Raw genomic sequence first — 15073 nt, forward strand, 5'->3', positions numbered from 1 at the left:
CCTCAAAGATTTGGCTCATTCTCCTTGTACCAATATTTAAATTTAAATTTTTTATTATGTATTTTGTATTTACATGTGCATGCATGAATGCATGCCATAACACATGAGAGGAGAGGTTAGAGACAATCTTGTGGGAGGTGGTTCTTTCAGTCTACCATATGGATCCCAGCAACCAGTGTCCTTGGCTACAAATGCCCTTAATCAATGAGCCATCTTGACAGGCTCAGATTTTAGTTTTTGGACATTTAAAATTTTGTCTATCATGAATCTTTAAAAAAATAATTTTTTATGTGTATAGGTGTTTTGCTTGTATGTATGTCTGTGTACCATGTGTATGTTTGGTGCACTTGGAGGCCTGAAGAGTATATTAGAGCCCCTGGAACTGTAGTTACGATGTGGACAGTTGGGAGCTGCCCTGTGGGTGCAGGGAATTGAGCCAGCGTTATCTGAAAAGAGTAATATGCTCTTAACCACTGAGCCATCTCTCTAGCCCTCTAACATGAATCTGCTAACTATTAAGTCCGTGGTGACTCACTCTGTTTGATGTAAGGGAGGAAGTAAATAGTGCTTTTCTGATTTGTTTGTTTGGTACTTCGGGAACTGAAACTGTATGCCTCCCTTGAGTCCTTCTCTGTCAAGTGCAGTTTAGAAATTGTGCTTCAGGAAAGCCTTGGTTGTCCGTGCTCTTGGTTATCACACTCAGTGTGCAGCACTGGACTTGGACATGGGTGGCATACCAGTGTCACATCAATTTTGATGAACAGTAAACTTCAGGGTTAGGGTGGAAAGGTGCCCAGGTTTCACCGTCTACCCATACTGCCCAAAACAAAATGAAAATCTTGATGAAATACTTAAATTACCTTTTTATTAAAACTATAAAATAGTTTTATAGTTTATGGCAAAATAGAAAGGAGTTAATCTCATGGACCCTGGAAATGTAAATGGGACATTGAAGCCAGGTGTCTGTTATGTAGCAATGGAACGAGGTAATTTCTTCCTTCAAAAATCTTAAACTATTATTATTTTATTTCTACTAATTTTAATAATGGTTTTAAATATTTTTGCTTATCTTTATGCTACTTTTACATTTTTATCCATAGTTTTATGTCTGAGGCTGGGACAACAGTATAGTTAACATTTAAGTATGCCAGATACCCTTTACGTTTATAATGGCATTTAATTTTGTACCATCCTTACGAAGCAAATGTGAGTTTGCTCATTTTTGTAGAAAAGGGCTTAAGGAATCCATAGAGATGAAGTAACTTGCTTAAGGCCGGCTAGGTAGCAGCTGGTAGACTGTTTGGTTCTCAGTCACTCTGGTTGCTCTCCCATTCTAGGCTATCTTAGAATCAAGCAGCTGTTCAGGCACAGAGACTTCATAGCCTTTGCATCTACTTTTCCTTGCTCTGCAGGTACCCGGGATGAAGTCATGCTGTAAGTGACATCTAACTCTTGAGCTGTTCTTCCTCCCACCCCACCTCATTTTTGGTTACCAATAGCCTTTCCAGCCTAAAGTTAATAAAGGTCCTGTTCCTAAGCAGAAGGTGTTTCCAGATTCTTAAGTCTATTCCCAGACTCACTTCCCTTACACTGCCAACTGCCTCCCTCTTGACTCAGACAGCAGCAGTGACATTGGGGGCACACATGTTTCCAAGGAAAATGGAGACTCTTTTACTAGATCATGCTCCCTATAGCTGCACTAGTTTGTCAGAGCCATTGGCTCTACTAATGCAGGTCCCCGTTGTGCATTGAATGCAGCTGTCAACCGTGTGAAACCTACAGGGGTGAAGGGATATTTCTCCATTGCTTCATCGAGTTGTGCTGAAATGTCTATTCTAATGTTTGGGTTAGGGCTTGGATTACTCATTTCTCTCTGCTAGATATGCATTTCTTTCTTCAGACGTTTTTATTATTCTGTTTAATGTTGTAGTCTAAAACACAAAGGTCACCTGGAGAACTTTAAAAACAGATTTCTGTCTCTCCAGTGAAGCATCATTCAAATTATTCTTTATCAAAAATTCAGGAGTCAATATCAGGATCAGAGAAGTAGAAAAGCCACCAGTCCTCTCCACCTGTTCCCATCCTTCTTCCAAAGAGGCCATGATCCCTCTCTACGCCACCTTACTACTTCCTGTCCTGTCTGTCTACAGTCCTCCAAAGCCTCTGTGGTTAACTTTGGTCAGATAGTGGCTAGCCCCACCCTCTGACTCCAAGCAAGCTTTATTTGTCAGAACACAAACAAAATATCACACAGCACGTCACTGTGTCCCTCCGTTCTCAGTGAGTCGGTTTTGGGTTAGGCCCTGGAATTGTTTTCAGCAAACACTTGCACAGTGCTTTCTGTGGCAGATGTAGTCAGTCCGTGACTACAGTTGGGTACCTTCCACCTGCAGGCAAGTTGGCTCAATTCTCACCTGTAAATTAGGTGTTAAACACATGCCCAGAGATTCACAGTAAACTTACAACTTAAGTTTTAGAAACGGACTTGCCACGTTACTTAGTTGTTATGGATTGTATTAGGCTCAGTTATCTATACAGGACTGTTGTGATTGGGTTTTGACTTTTATAAAGAGAAAATTTTAGCATCATTTAGAATAATGACTTGTATTTATTGAGAAATAGCTAATGTCATTTTGGTGGTTTGTTTGTTTGTTTTAGCTCGTCACAGCGTATCAGACTCTTCAGAGGGAGAAGAAAAAGTTACAAGTAAGTGCTTCATTGCCTGTTGTGTCTCTTACTTGATTTTAAAGTTAGAAAGGGTCTTGTAGAGACGTTTACTCTCTTGTTGAAATAGTCTGTGTAGTTCCAGATTTAGCCTGTTTTACCATTACTAGAGGTTTGATAAAAGAGTGAGTGAAAGAGACCCCAGAGATGTTTCCCATGATAAAGACCACAAGTAGGTACAGCAATCCCAGCAGCTCCGATTCTGTTACTGAGCCTGCTGCAGCACCCAGGGCAGCACAGGAGGAGCCACGCAGTGTGCCTGTAAACGTAGAACGTGCCGTCATAGTGTCTGCACCAGTCATTGCAGAGCTTCATGCAGAATTGTATTTGTACCATATGTTTACACCATCACACTGCTCATGAGAATAGAGGACAGTATGTGCGCCCACCAGATGCTGCTGCTGGGTCACTAGGGGGAAACGTTTTCTTGATACAGATGGCTGCAGGTCGTTTACAGTTCACTAAGACTTGGAGGGGCCAAAAGTCCAGCACACTGAGCCATTGTGGCTAGAACATGGACCTTCAGGAACCACAGGATGCTTTGGCCCCAAGTTCCCGTGTATCTGCAAAATTTTCAGAGTAGCTGGTGCTGGCAGAGGGCTGTCTGGCTAACCACTTGACAGATAGCCTTTCACCCATCTGGATACCAGGGAATGGTTTAAAGCTGCCAAAGAGGAAGTCCCGTTGCTCCACCCACTGACATGTTAGCTTGTTTAAAAGAATAAACATGAGGGTGCTTATAGTAAAAGTCTGTCGTTAAGCTTGACAGTAGTCGACAACATTTAACTTCTGCCCCAGAGCGCTTCAGAGAGAGGTGGATCTGTCTCTATCAGTAAACAGACATTTCACCTACCGATGTTCTCTCTCTCTCTCTCTCTCTCTCTCTCTCTCTCTCTCTCTCTCTCTCTCTCTCTCTCATTGTTATACAAGTCTAGAAACTACAAATTATCCTATTTCTTTTGTTTTCCTGAGACAGGGTCTCTGTGCAGCCATCCTCCTGACTCTGCTTCCTGAGTGCTGTGGTTCCAGGCATATGCCATCACTCACCTTAATTTTTTACCTCTGATTGGTGATAGACAAGAGCACATGGTTACTCTGTTTCCATGGCTGCCACTTGCCATTAATTCCTTGTACTAGTGAAAGCATCCTGCCCGCCTCCAAAGTGTGAGGCAAAAAAAAATTTACTCTTTTAACTTGATTAAAAAATTCTTAAAAGAATTTAATTGTTATTTTTTATGAGTGTGGTGTTTTGCCTGCATGCCTGTTTGTGACCATGTGTGTGCCTGGTACCAGCAGGGGTCAGTAGAATGTGTCAGACCCCAAACTGAAGTTATGGATGGTTGAGAGCTGCAAACTGGGTGCTGGGAACTGAACCCGGGTCCTGTGGAAGGGCAGTCAACTGCTGAGCCACCTCTCCAGCCCCACTTGATTTCTTTTTAATGAACAGTTACTAATTTAACCCTCTGTAATGCTGTTCGTGAAAATTAGATTTGTTTTTTCGAGTCAGGATTTCTCTATGTTGCCCTGGCTGTCCTGGAACTCACTTTGTAGCTTTGAACTCACAGAGGTTCACCTGCCTCTGCCTCCCGAGTGCCAAGATTAAATGTGGCCATCACTGCCTGGCAAAAATTAGAATTTTTTTTTGGTTTTTCGAGACAGGGTTTCTCTGTGGGTTTGGAGCCTGTCCTGGAACTAGCTCTGTAGACCAGGCTGGTCTCGAACTCACAGAGATCCGCCTGCCTCTGCCTCCCGAGTGCTGGGATTAAATGCGTGCGCCACCACCGCCCGGCTTTTTTTTGGTTTTTTGAGACATGGTTTTTCTTTGGCTTTCAAGCCTGTCCTGGAACTAGCTCCTGTAGACCAGGCTGGCCTCCAACTCACAGAGATCCGCCTGCCTCTGCCTCCTGAGTGCTGGGATTAAAGGCATGTGCCACCACTGCCCTGCAAAAAATTAGATTCTTTTTAAAAGAAAAATGTTATTTTACAGAAATCTTTACAACATCATAATCATAATTAATATGATCTGTGAACTCCAAGTTGTAGTGAAATCATTTGCTTCTGAAGTTTGCATTTACTTTACAGATTTCCTGTTGCTAAAGTTAACTGTAGTTAAGTTTGTAGTCTGACTTGCAAGTCAATGCATTTTGGCAAATGTAGCTACATGGCCAGAGAGGAATCCTGTGCTGTCACACTTTAACTGTTAGCAGGTTTCCTGCATTAACATAGCCTTGCTTTTCTGCATGAATATGCCATGTAGATGTTTAACTGCCTTTTTTTTTTTCTCTTAAAGGGGATATTGAGTCAGAGTCAAGATAAATCACTTCGGAGGATTTCAGAATTGAGAGAGGTAAGTTTGGTGACTGATACTTTAGAACAATTTTAGAGCAATACTCCACACAGTGAGGTGGGAAAATGAGCCTGTGAGCTCACACACCATCTCTGGGGTTTCATTTGTGTGGTTTTCTGTGGTAGTTGTTGTTGCAATTAATGAAATAAAAGGTCTAAGTCTGCATTGTGGCTCGTCAGTGTCCACTTGCAAAGCTACATTGTCCCACTGCTCAACATCCTGGGCTTCCTTTCGCCTTTCCTACTCCATGCAGCCTTGCTGACATAAAAGAACTTGTCATTTGGAGAGGTAGTTCTTCATAGGGTTAGATTGAGCTCCTTGATGTCCCTCGGGGCAGCATTTTACCTCTACACTGAGCCCACACTGGGAGGGCTTTTCAGATGCCTCGTTGCCAGTCCCTGCCTGGAGCTCAGCAATAAGCAGACATTTACCGGAGCTTTCGCCACATCTGCTTTAATATTGCTCAGAATATCTTGTTACGTGGTTTTGTTGTGAATGTTGTTCATGGGTATCAGTTGCTACTTTGGTTATTATTTTAAGAGCTTTGAAGCAAATGATTTTAGGACAAATAAGAGTAGTTTAGGATTTTATGTATTCCGAATAGAATTTTATTTATAGAATTTATCAGTCCAAGGTATGTGTTAAAAGCACCAATCTGTCCAGAAAGTAGCAGATTGATAAATTTATAAATAGTGGTTGCTCCTGTAAGACTGGGAGTATAGCTCAGTGGTGGAATAGTCTAGAGAAGGTGGCGGGAAGGAGAGGGAGAGAGCTCTCTGTGAGAAGAGCAGAAGAAAAGCAGTGGACTTGCTCCTCTGAGTGATCGATGTCACTAAGAATAGCCCTGTTGCTTCTCTGTAGCTTTGGAGCCTGTCCTGGAACTCCCTCTGTAGACCAGGCTGACTTCGAACTCACAGAGATCCCCCTGCCTCTGCCTCCTGGGATTAAAGGCGTGTGGCACCACCACCCAGTGCATTAGTTATTTTTAATGACACATTGTGTTGCTCATGTATGAATTTCTTATTTTGTTTCATTTATATTGGAATCATGTTTTCTTTCTAGTCTCTTGTTATATTTTGTATATATCCCATTCTTATTGTTTTGCTCTTTAAAACATTCGAAACATGAAGTCAGGCGGTGGTGGTGCACTGCCTTTAATCCCAGCACTTGGGGGGCAGAAGCAGGCGGATCTTTGTGAGTTCGAGGCTAGCCTGGTCTACAAAAGCTAGTTCTAGGACAGGCTCCAAAGCTACAGAGAAACCCTGTCTCCAAAACAAAAAAATTCTAAACATGACCTTGAAAACTAGTTTATTTTTGCTACTTCACCTAAAATAAACATTGCCCCTTATCATACAGATAACAATATCATTCTTCTTTTGTGAGGTGCGTTTGAACTAATACCCTGGAAGAATCACTTGTCCCTATGAAGTGATGGTGAAGGGACTAAGCCTCACCCCAGTCTTTCCAAGTCCATGTTGCTGGTTTGACTTGGAAGACAGCTGGTTTGGAGAGCATGGGCTGAGAGTGTAGCGAGCAGGGTGGGGTGAGAAATCACCTTGATGCTTTTTTGCAGTTACAAGTACCTTTGCTTCTCCTGGAGACACAAATAATGTCTTTTTACTTAATGTATTGTTTGTTCATTTTCTTGCATTTTGAGAATAAATGAAGGTCATTAATTGATTCTTTTGGGTCAAGAAATTTAATGTCTAGGTTTTATGCATGCGATGATTAGATACATGTACCGTGGAGTACAGACTTGGTTAAAGTCTAGAGAATGTTTGTTAGAGGTGGGCACAAGTTTTGAGGGTGTTCACAATGGTGTTTTATGGAGAGACACAGAATACTTTTTTTTTTTGTCCTGCCGCATTCTGCTAAGGAGTCCCTCACTGAGGGAGCTATCCTCAAGAAAGTGGGGCGTGGACTTCTGCTTTATTAATAGACGGGTAAGCAATGCAAAATTCCTTTTTGCTGCCTGTTAGTATCTTAGGTGCAGGGAAGAATCCAGAGCACTCAGTACAAGATATGCCTCAGCGCTTTGAGAATTAATCAGTGTGAAACAGTGCGAGATCTGGGGAGATAAGCCCTTGGAATCCTATCCAAAGAGAATTTCTGTTGCAGATCCGAGAAGGATGGATTAAATCAAAGGGGGCTGACCTAAGAAATCTCTTCAGAACCTGATGATAGAATTAAAAATCAAGACTTGGCGACTGGGCCTTGTTCATAGCCGTAGAAGAGAAAACCTAGACTTTAGAGAGCAGTTAGTAAGAGTCGGGTCCTATGCAGGTCAACAAGACAACAAAATATAACTTTGACTATTTTAAATTCAGGGATATTTTAAATTTAATTAATGAGGTAACAATGCCAGAACAGTAAGGAGGCTTGGTGTCCTACCTAATGCTTTCCCTTGTTGGTTCATCTCTAACGGTCTAAGAAAGGGAGAGGACGCAGAACTGCACCCAAAGGATAGGTAGAATCAGTGAGGACAGAGAAGACTGGAGCTGGGGGGCCATCTAGTGCCTGGTGCAGCAGAGATAAACATTGATTTCCGGTTAACCACCTTAAACATAGCATTTCCAGTGATTTCAGGAACTGGAAGTTTTCTTCCTTGGTGGTCGAATGTTAATTCATCCTCTTGGCTCAGCAGATAGCAGTGATTTAGGCTGTTTGGGGAGGACACTGCTGGCGTTCTGTTGCCGTGGTAACAGTTTAGCCCTACCTTGTGCTTTTATCTCAAGCCCACTTTCCTTTGTACATTACTGGTGATCTTTGCAGGTCTTCACAAGAATACTGTTTCTTTGCAGACTTTCATATTGTTTAAGGAACGAAATTATTTACTGATATTAAGATTTTAAATAGTAATGTCTTCCACACTGAGGATTCTCTAATTCTTCTGTATCTGTTATCGTAAGAGTGAGGCAAGTCTGAAACAATGATGCTGTGAACTTGAAGTTTGTATCTGTTGTTTTATATTGGAAGCTACCTGTAATACCTTCTGTGTTTTAGGAGCTGCAAATGGACCAGCAAGCAAAGAGACATCTCCAGGAAGAGTTTGATGCTTGTCTGGAGGAGAAAGATCAGTACATCAGCGTTCTCCAGACACAGGTAAGAGTGAGCAAAGGCATGGAAGCCAGTGCTGGAAACAGGGGTTGTAGTTGGACAGCTGAGGAGCTTCACATGTAGAAATGAAAAGCATGGTTTCAAAACCCTTCCTTTCTTCCATTTTAGCACTATATCTTATTTGTTGTACTTTTTGACTGATTGTGGCACATGCAACAAACAGCTATACTCTGCTTGGTAGAATAAACATATTGTTCCCTCCCTCCCTCCCTCCCTCCCTTCTTTTCTTTCTTGTGTTTTAAGAAGGTTTCTCCACGTAGCCCTGGCTATCCTGGAACTCCCTCTGTAGATGTTGTCGTTGAACTCAGGGATTTGCCTGCCTCTGCCCAAGGGCTGGGATTAGAGATGTGCACTGCCACCAACCAGGCTTACTCTATTTCTTACAAATTGTAAATATTCTGCCAAACTTGTTTCTACTACTGTTTTTTTTATTATTATTATTTTTTAGGTTTCTCTCCTAAAGCAACGTTTACAAAATGGCCCAGTGAGTGTTGATGTACCACCACCGCCCCCTCCAGTGGAGCTCCAGGCAGAAGTGGACACTGACAAAGAGAAGATAGAGGATGTCGGGGAGCCAGTGGGTAAGCTGTGTTGTTATCAGGGTATAATTTAAAAATCAGAGGAGAATGTTGAGAGTTTAGGATTTGAGCTGATAGAGTAGACTTAGGCAAAAGTAAGGTGTCCTTGTCCCTATGTCTCTTTTGTTTAAAGATTTTTTATTTATCATGTATACAATATTTCTTCCATGTATGCTTGCATGCCAGAAGAGGGCACCAGATCTCATTATAGATGGCTGTGAGCCACCATGTGGTTGCTGGGAATTGAACTCCCGACCTCTGGAAGCACAGTCACTGTTCTTAACCTCTGAGCCATCTCTCCAGCCCCCTCCCTAATGTTTCTTCAAAGATTTAAGTTAGTTTTTTTAAAACCATCTATTTATTTATTTATTTATTTTTAAGAGGAAAAAAAAATCAACTGATTTAAGACTTGAAAATCGCATAAACTTTAAGGAGACCACATTTTGAAATAATTGAAGTATATAAATTAAGTTACACTACTTTAGTTTTGAGACAGGGTCTCAGTATGTAACCTAGATCACTCAAGTTGTGATTTTTTTTTTCTGCTTTAGCCTTGGGGCTTACAGGTTTGTGCCACCACACTTGCCTTATGGCTTTGTTCTCTTACAAAGTAAGAGACTCATGGTAGACTTTGGTCCAGTCAGTTAAGGAAAGCTGCTGAGGCTCAGCTTTCTGAGCTGTTTCTCAGGTGTGATGCACTCATAAAAGCTGTAGTTACCAGAGCTCCTTCTAGGAAGAGATCAGACTGTGACCAGAAAGAATATTTAGGAATACTTCTGAGATGGAAACTAGTGGGACTTAGGAATAACAGCCTTCTAAGTAGGCTAGGTCCATTCCAGGGGAAGGCTGAACCACTAATGGTGTGAATTTATACTTGGCATCTTTATATACATATCACACAGTAACTTGAGGATAAGAGTTTGGAAGAGTGCTGTAGAGGAGGGGCCGCTTGTTGATTCCCAGCCGCCCAACTAGCTTAGACCCAAAATAATCACACAGAAACTGTATTAGTTATATCATGCTTAGTCCATTAGCTCTAGCTTCTTATTGGCTAACTCTTACATCTTAATTTAACCCATCTCCATTAATCTGTGCATCCCCATGAGGCTGTGGCCTACCAGCAAAGTTTCAATTTATCTGTCTCTGGCAGAGGTTCCATGGTGTCTCTTCTGACTCTGACTCTGCCTTCTTCCTCCCAGCATTCTGTTTAGTTTTCCCCACCTACCTAAGTTCTGCCCTATCAACAGGCCCAAAGCAGTTTCTTTATTCATTAATGGTAATCACAGCATACAGAGGAAAATCCCACATCAGAGTGCTACTTGGATTATTGGAGTGTCCTTTCTCTTCTTATTTGTCTCAGAAGGTAGGTAGGTTTGGATAGAAGAGGACATTGCAGGGACAGAGCCTGTAGCTCAGTGGTAGAGTGTTTAGCTTGCAGAAGGCTAAACATAGCTTCCAGCATCCCTGCCACCCTCACCTCTAAAACGATGAACTGTTTCCAGAGTTCTCTTGTATTCCTTAAAAGATGTTTTTATTTCATTCCTTTTCTTGATTTAGTGTCTGTTAGTGTTCACATGCTATGATGTATGTGCAAAGGTCAGAGGACAGCTCAGGAGGTTCTCTCCACCACATTGGGACGAGCATCTTCCCCCACTGAGCATCTCTCTTTCCCCTGTTCTTGCTGCTTTACCATTTGTAGGAGGCGGAGCTTCTGCTAAAACACTGGAAATGCTTCAACAAAGAGTGAAACGTCAGGAGAATCTGCTGCAGCGTTGTAAGGAAACAATTCGGTCCCATAAGGAGCAGTGCACACTGCTAGTCAGCGAAAAGGAAGCCCTGCAGGAGCAGCTGGAGGAAAGGTTGCAGGAGCTGGAAAAGATAAAGGTGAGGGACCACTGAGTTCTGTTTAAATGAGTAAAACCAGATTGACAGGCTCCAGTGTGGCCCGAGCCTCCTCTGGACAGGGTGGAGAGGGTGTCCTTGTCTGAGCACCCACGTGCCCTGGGTCTTAGAGCACTCACCACACATTGGAGAGTCCTCTGTACTTCTTCCCATTACACGATAAGGTTTATCTAGGTTAGATAAGCTGCATAGAGTTCTCAAATGAGGCAAAGATATTAGAGATGGAAATGAATTTCTAAACTTTTTTAGGAGCTTCATATGGCTGAGAAGACTAAACTTATCACTCAGTTGCGTGATGCAAAGAACTTAATTGAACAGCTTGAACAAGATAAGGTAAAACTCCCAAATTTATGATACTGAGATTTGTTAGGGGCCCCCAAATTTGCTTTGAAAGCAGCTAGAAGCATTTATATATATGTCTGCTTTTCTAAATTTTTGTAGCTGCTTCCATGAAAACTATTTCTAATTTCTAGATTTATGTAGTTTTAGCATTAATAAGCCTGATTCTCTGCTTTCTTAATACCAGTCAGCATTCTGTCTTAGAGACAATAGTAGAGACTACAAAGGGAATCTGTTTGTAATATATACCTATTTTGCAGAGAAAAAAATATTTAAAGTTAAGATCTGTTGACTGCAAATGGTTTCAGTATTTTCTTTCACATTGTAGAAGTAGATTGATCATTTCACTTGCCTGAAAAGTAAAGCATAAATGTAAAAGTAAAATGATAATGTATACATTAGCATGAGACTTCCTACGTATGGACGTTATGATGCTTAGGGTCCTGGAGGAGTGAGGAAGGGCTGAGCTCACGGTAGGCAGTGGAGTTAGAGCAGCAGCTAGCACCTAGCAGGGACAGCTGCCCTGCTTCATCCCAGGTTCTCCGGCCCTTTTGTAAAACATCTCCCAGTTCATTTCACGCCATCTATCATCTTGTTTAATGTGTTGGTTCATAACTACATTATTTTAACCTAGCTTTGAAACAAAGTACTCTTTATTTCCACAGAACTAAAACCACCTAATGATCACACCTAGCAGTTTAACAGCAGTTCACGATAGCATCCGCTCTCTAGTCATTTTCTGAATTTTCTTAGTATCTCATACATTTTTCTTTTTACAAATTAAGTAAACTCTTATTGTAATTGATAAGATTCTTAAGACTTCTTTTAATCTATGGATTTAGTTGTCCTTTCTCTCTGTTGTTTTCTTTCCTTTGTGACATGAGTTTTGGAGACAGTAAAGGCCCACTACTCTGTTTTAATTTTCTTGACTACGCTTTACTTCTCTGTTAACATTAGCATTGGCCGTCTGAGGAGTCATGCTCCACAGCAGGGTCAGGAAGCCCTTAAGGGAAGGTCTGAGTGCCTCTTCAGGAGACTAGCTGAACTACCCAGATTTTTTGTTTATCTAGAATGACTGATTTTGTATGTGATGATTTGATTTCTTCCCATACCTTGACCTTTATTTCTGTAGCAGGAAGAGAAGCCTCTAGCAAAGTGGAGGCATGGCAGGGCCTTCCTTGCATGGGCAGGGGTAGTGTGGAGCCAGAGGGAGTCACAGGAGAGAAGAGGACTAGGGACGGCTGGGCTCCAGCCTTGCTCCATCCAGCTGTACAGGAGCTAGTCTACATAGTGGACCAGTCCTTGTCTGTTAGGCCAGCAACCAGCTCTCAAATCATGACACAGAGGATTATTATTAGTTATGAATGCTCGGCCTACCTTAGACTAGTTTCTGACTAACTCTTAAATTAACCTGTTTCTCTTTATCTACCTTTTGCCTCGAGGCTTCTTAACCTTTCTTTGTATGCATCTTATTTTTCTGCTTCCTCCAGTGTCTGTCTGTCTGATGACTGCCTGGTTTCTGGGCTTGGGTGTGTCTCTTTCTCCCTCGTTCTCTTCTTTCTCTTCTCTCCTCTTATTTATTCTCTCTGCCTGCCAGCCTCGCATATCCCTTTCCTCCCAAGCTATTGGCCCTTCTGCTTTTTATTAGACCCATCAGATGCCTTAGCCAGGCAAGGTGAAACACATCGTTGCCTAGTTAAGTAATATTCCACAGCAACATGATGTCTGGAATTATTTGTGTGGGAAAGTACAGATGTCAGCTGTGGCTGTTCTGCCCGAGTCACATGCAGAGGCTAGTTTTGTTCATTACTATTTATTAATATGGGAATCACTGCATCTTTTGCAAGACTGTAAAACAAACCTTGTAACTGAAACATGGGGTGCTTAAAAGTACTAAACCTACAGTTAAAAATTTCCATATCGACACACCTGGTCTGCTAAGGCACAGAGCAGAAACATGGGCTTCAGTTTGTGAGCTGCTGAAGAGTCTTCCACTGTCCTTAGTAAGAAATGCTTCTTCTGCCTCTCACCTCATTTAAGCTGTGCTGTGTGCTGGTGGTGCAGTTTTGTTATGCAAATGCTGTAGAGTCTGCACTTCTGTTCAGGGAATGGTATTAACAGAGACACAGCGGCAGATGCAGGAGACCCTGGGACTGAAAGAAGAGGAAATTGCTCAGCTTCGTAGTCGTCTCAAACAAATGACTACCCAAGGAGAGGAGCTGCGGGAACAGAAAGAGAAGTCTGAAAGAGCTGGTAAGAACACAGGGGTACACTTTAGATCATTCCAGAATTCACGGAGTATCTTAACAAATGAGTTAGTTGTTGATATAGTTAAGATGTTACAGTGCTTGTTGGAGAAGGCCTCTGTGGCCTGGGTGATTTTTTTTTATAATTTCTAAGTGGTAGAAGAAAATGTGACCGAGACCATATGTGAACTATTAATATCTATCCATTGTAGAAAATGTTTTTTGATCTCCACCTTAGAATGTTAAAATTAAGGCTTAATCAGTCAAACAAGTAATCACAGCGTGAGTCATAATTAAAATAACCGTTTCTTTATAGATGATATAGAGTAAATAGAAAGCATACAGTATGTGTCTGTTTCCACTGGTCCCAGCAAACAGTCCAGCATTAAACATATTAGCTGACTAGAACCCAGGCCATTGTAGTGTCCATTGCACTAAGTACTGAGTAGTCCTAAGGAAGAGGAGGGTGAGCAGAGTATAACTAGGGAGAGGTGGACTGTATACATGCCAGTCCCTGCAAGATGAGTCTGCAGAGGAGCACATGGGCATCAGCTGGAAACCTGTTTGCTGAAGTGGGAAATGAAGAGGCTGGCGGTGGCCTTCAGACCTCTGTGTATAGAACAGACAATAGGAAGCGGTATAGGTGAGCATATGGAAGCTCGTGTTGTATGTGGAAAGGAAATGAAGTTGGAAGCAGAGCAGGAAGTTAGGTTTGAGGAAGAGAATGCTTTGGCTGCCTAGGGTGGTGGCTCGGGGAGGAGGAAAGGAGAGAGGAACAGAAGAGAAGTAAGGATCTGAGATGGTCCCTCATTTTAAAGTAAAGACAGTGCTGAATGGTAAGGGGCTCTAAATTGGGAAGTTCGGGCTTGACTACTAGAACATTTGTTTAAGATATTTTGAATTTGAATTAGCCATGGGATTACCAGTGGAATTGACTTGTAGGCATGTGGAGGTAAGAACTGGAGCATCTTTTAAGAGTCACAGCCTGTGGTTCAGTCTGTGGAGAGACTGGATAGGTCACATTAGCTTTCATAGTGAGGTTTAAAGCTGCTTTAGTCTTTGCTGCTTGCTGGTGTTTGTTTACACTACTGCAGTAATGGTTAAGCATAATAACAAGGTATGTGTTGGCACTTCTGTGGCAGTAGTTACACGTAATGACAGGCTCTGCTGTTACACTTGTACCTACATTTAATCCTTATTTTCTATCAAACAATACTATCATTCTCATTTTACAAATAGGAGAACCCAAGATTAATTTGTCTCCATTTATGCACAAAAAGTAAATGTGTAGTCAAGAATTTTTACTCGAGCACTGTGGCTTCAGGGTATATGTTGAGAGGTCTCGAGTTTGACTGATAGAAATAAATGAGAAGAAGTTCCTCCAGGCGGTCACAGGAACGCTTAGGTTTTAGGGGAAGTACAATAGATGTTTCATGAAGTGGGTGGTGGGAAGTAGATGAAGTTTTATAAAGGTCTGAATTTGATAAGGATTTGATTTCTAGGACACACTTTTGAGAAATGGTCTTAGAAAACACATTGTAAGGTACCAGTGAGAGAAACAGCCATGTGGCAGAAACACTTGATTAATGCCATCTGTGCCATCTGTGGTTGTCCATGCATCTCTCTCTCCTTTGTGTTGTTTTATGAAGAGGTTTGGAGATTCTAGTTGATAAACTTGTTCTCGTTAAACCTAAGAATATTCCTGTCGGGAGGATACTAGCTCATTGAAGAATACGAGCTCCTAAACACAAGTGTCATAAGACACTACAGGCAGGCTTGCCGTCAGTGAATAGAAGCCTGTGTGAGCCACCGTGCACAGG

At 41.9% G+C, this 15073-nt stretch overlaps 1 protein-coding gene across 6 annotated transcripts in view; it reads left to right on the top strand.

The window, feature by feature from the left end:
- Golga4 (golgin A4) overlaps positions 1–15073 on the top strand; it is a 96595-nt gene that overhangs the window by 35500 nt on the left and 46022 nt on the right. For 5 of the 6 annotated variants that reach the window (XM_013346546.2, XM_013346547.2, XM_026779380.1 and 2 more), the window contains 7 exons: positions 2659–2706; positions 5015–5071; positions 8075–8173; positions 8637–8769; positions 10466–10650; positions 10918–11001; positions 13113–13260. In XM_013346546.2, coding sequence (XP_013202000.1) covers positions 2659–2706; positions 5015–5071; positions 8075–8173; positions 8637–8769; positions 10466–10650; positions 10918–11001; positions 13113–13260 — 754 coding nt within the window. The remainder of the gene's footprint in view (positions 1–2658; positions 2707–5014; positions 5072–8074; positions 8174–8636; positions 8770–10465; positions 10651–10917; positions 11002–13112; positions 13261–15073) is intronic. The other variant, XM_013346548.2, reaches the window with a different exon arrangement.

Source organism: Microtus ochrogaster, chromosome 5 (assembly GCF_000317375.1).
Source record: "Microtus ochrogaster isolate Prairie Vole_2 chromosome 5, MicOch1.0, whole genome shotgun sequence".
NCBI classification, from domain to species: domain Eukaryota; kingdom Metazoa; phylum Chordata; class Mammalia; order Rodentia; family Cricetidae; genus Microtus; species Microtus ochrogaster.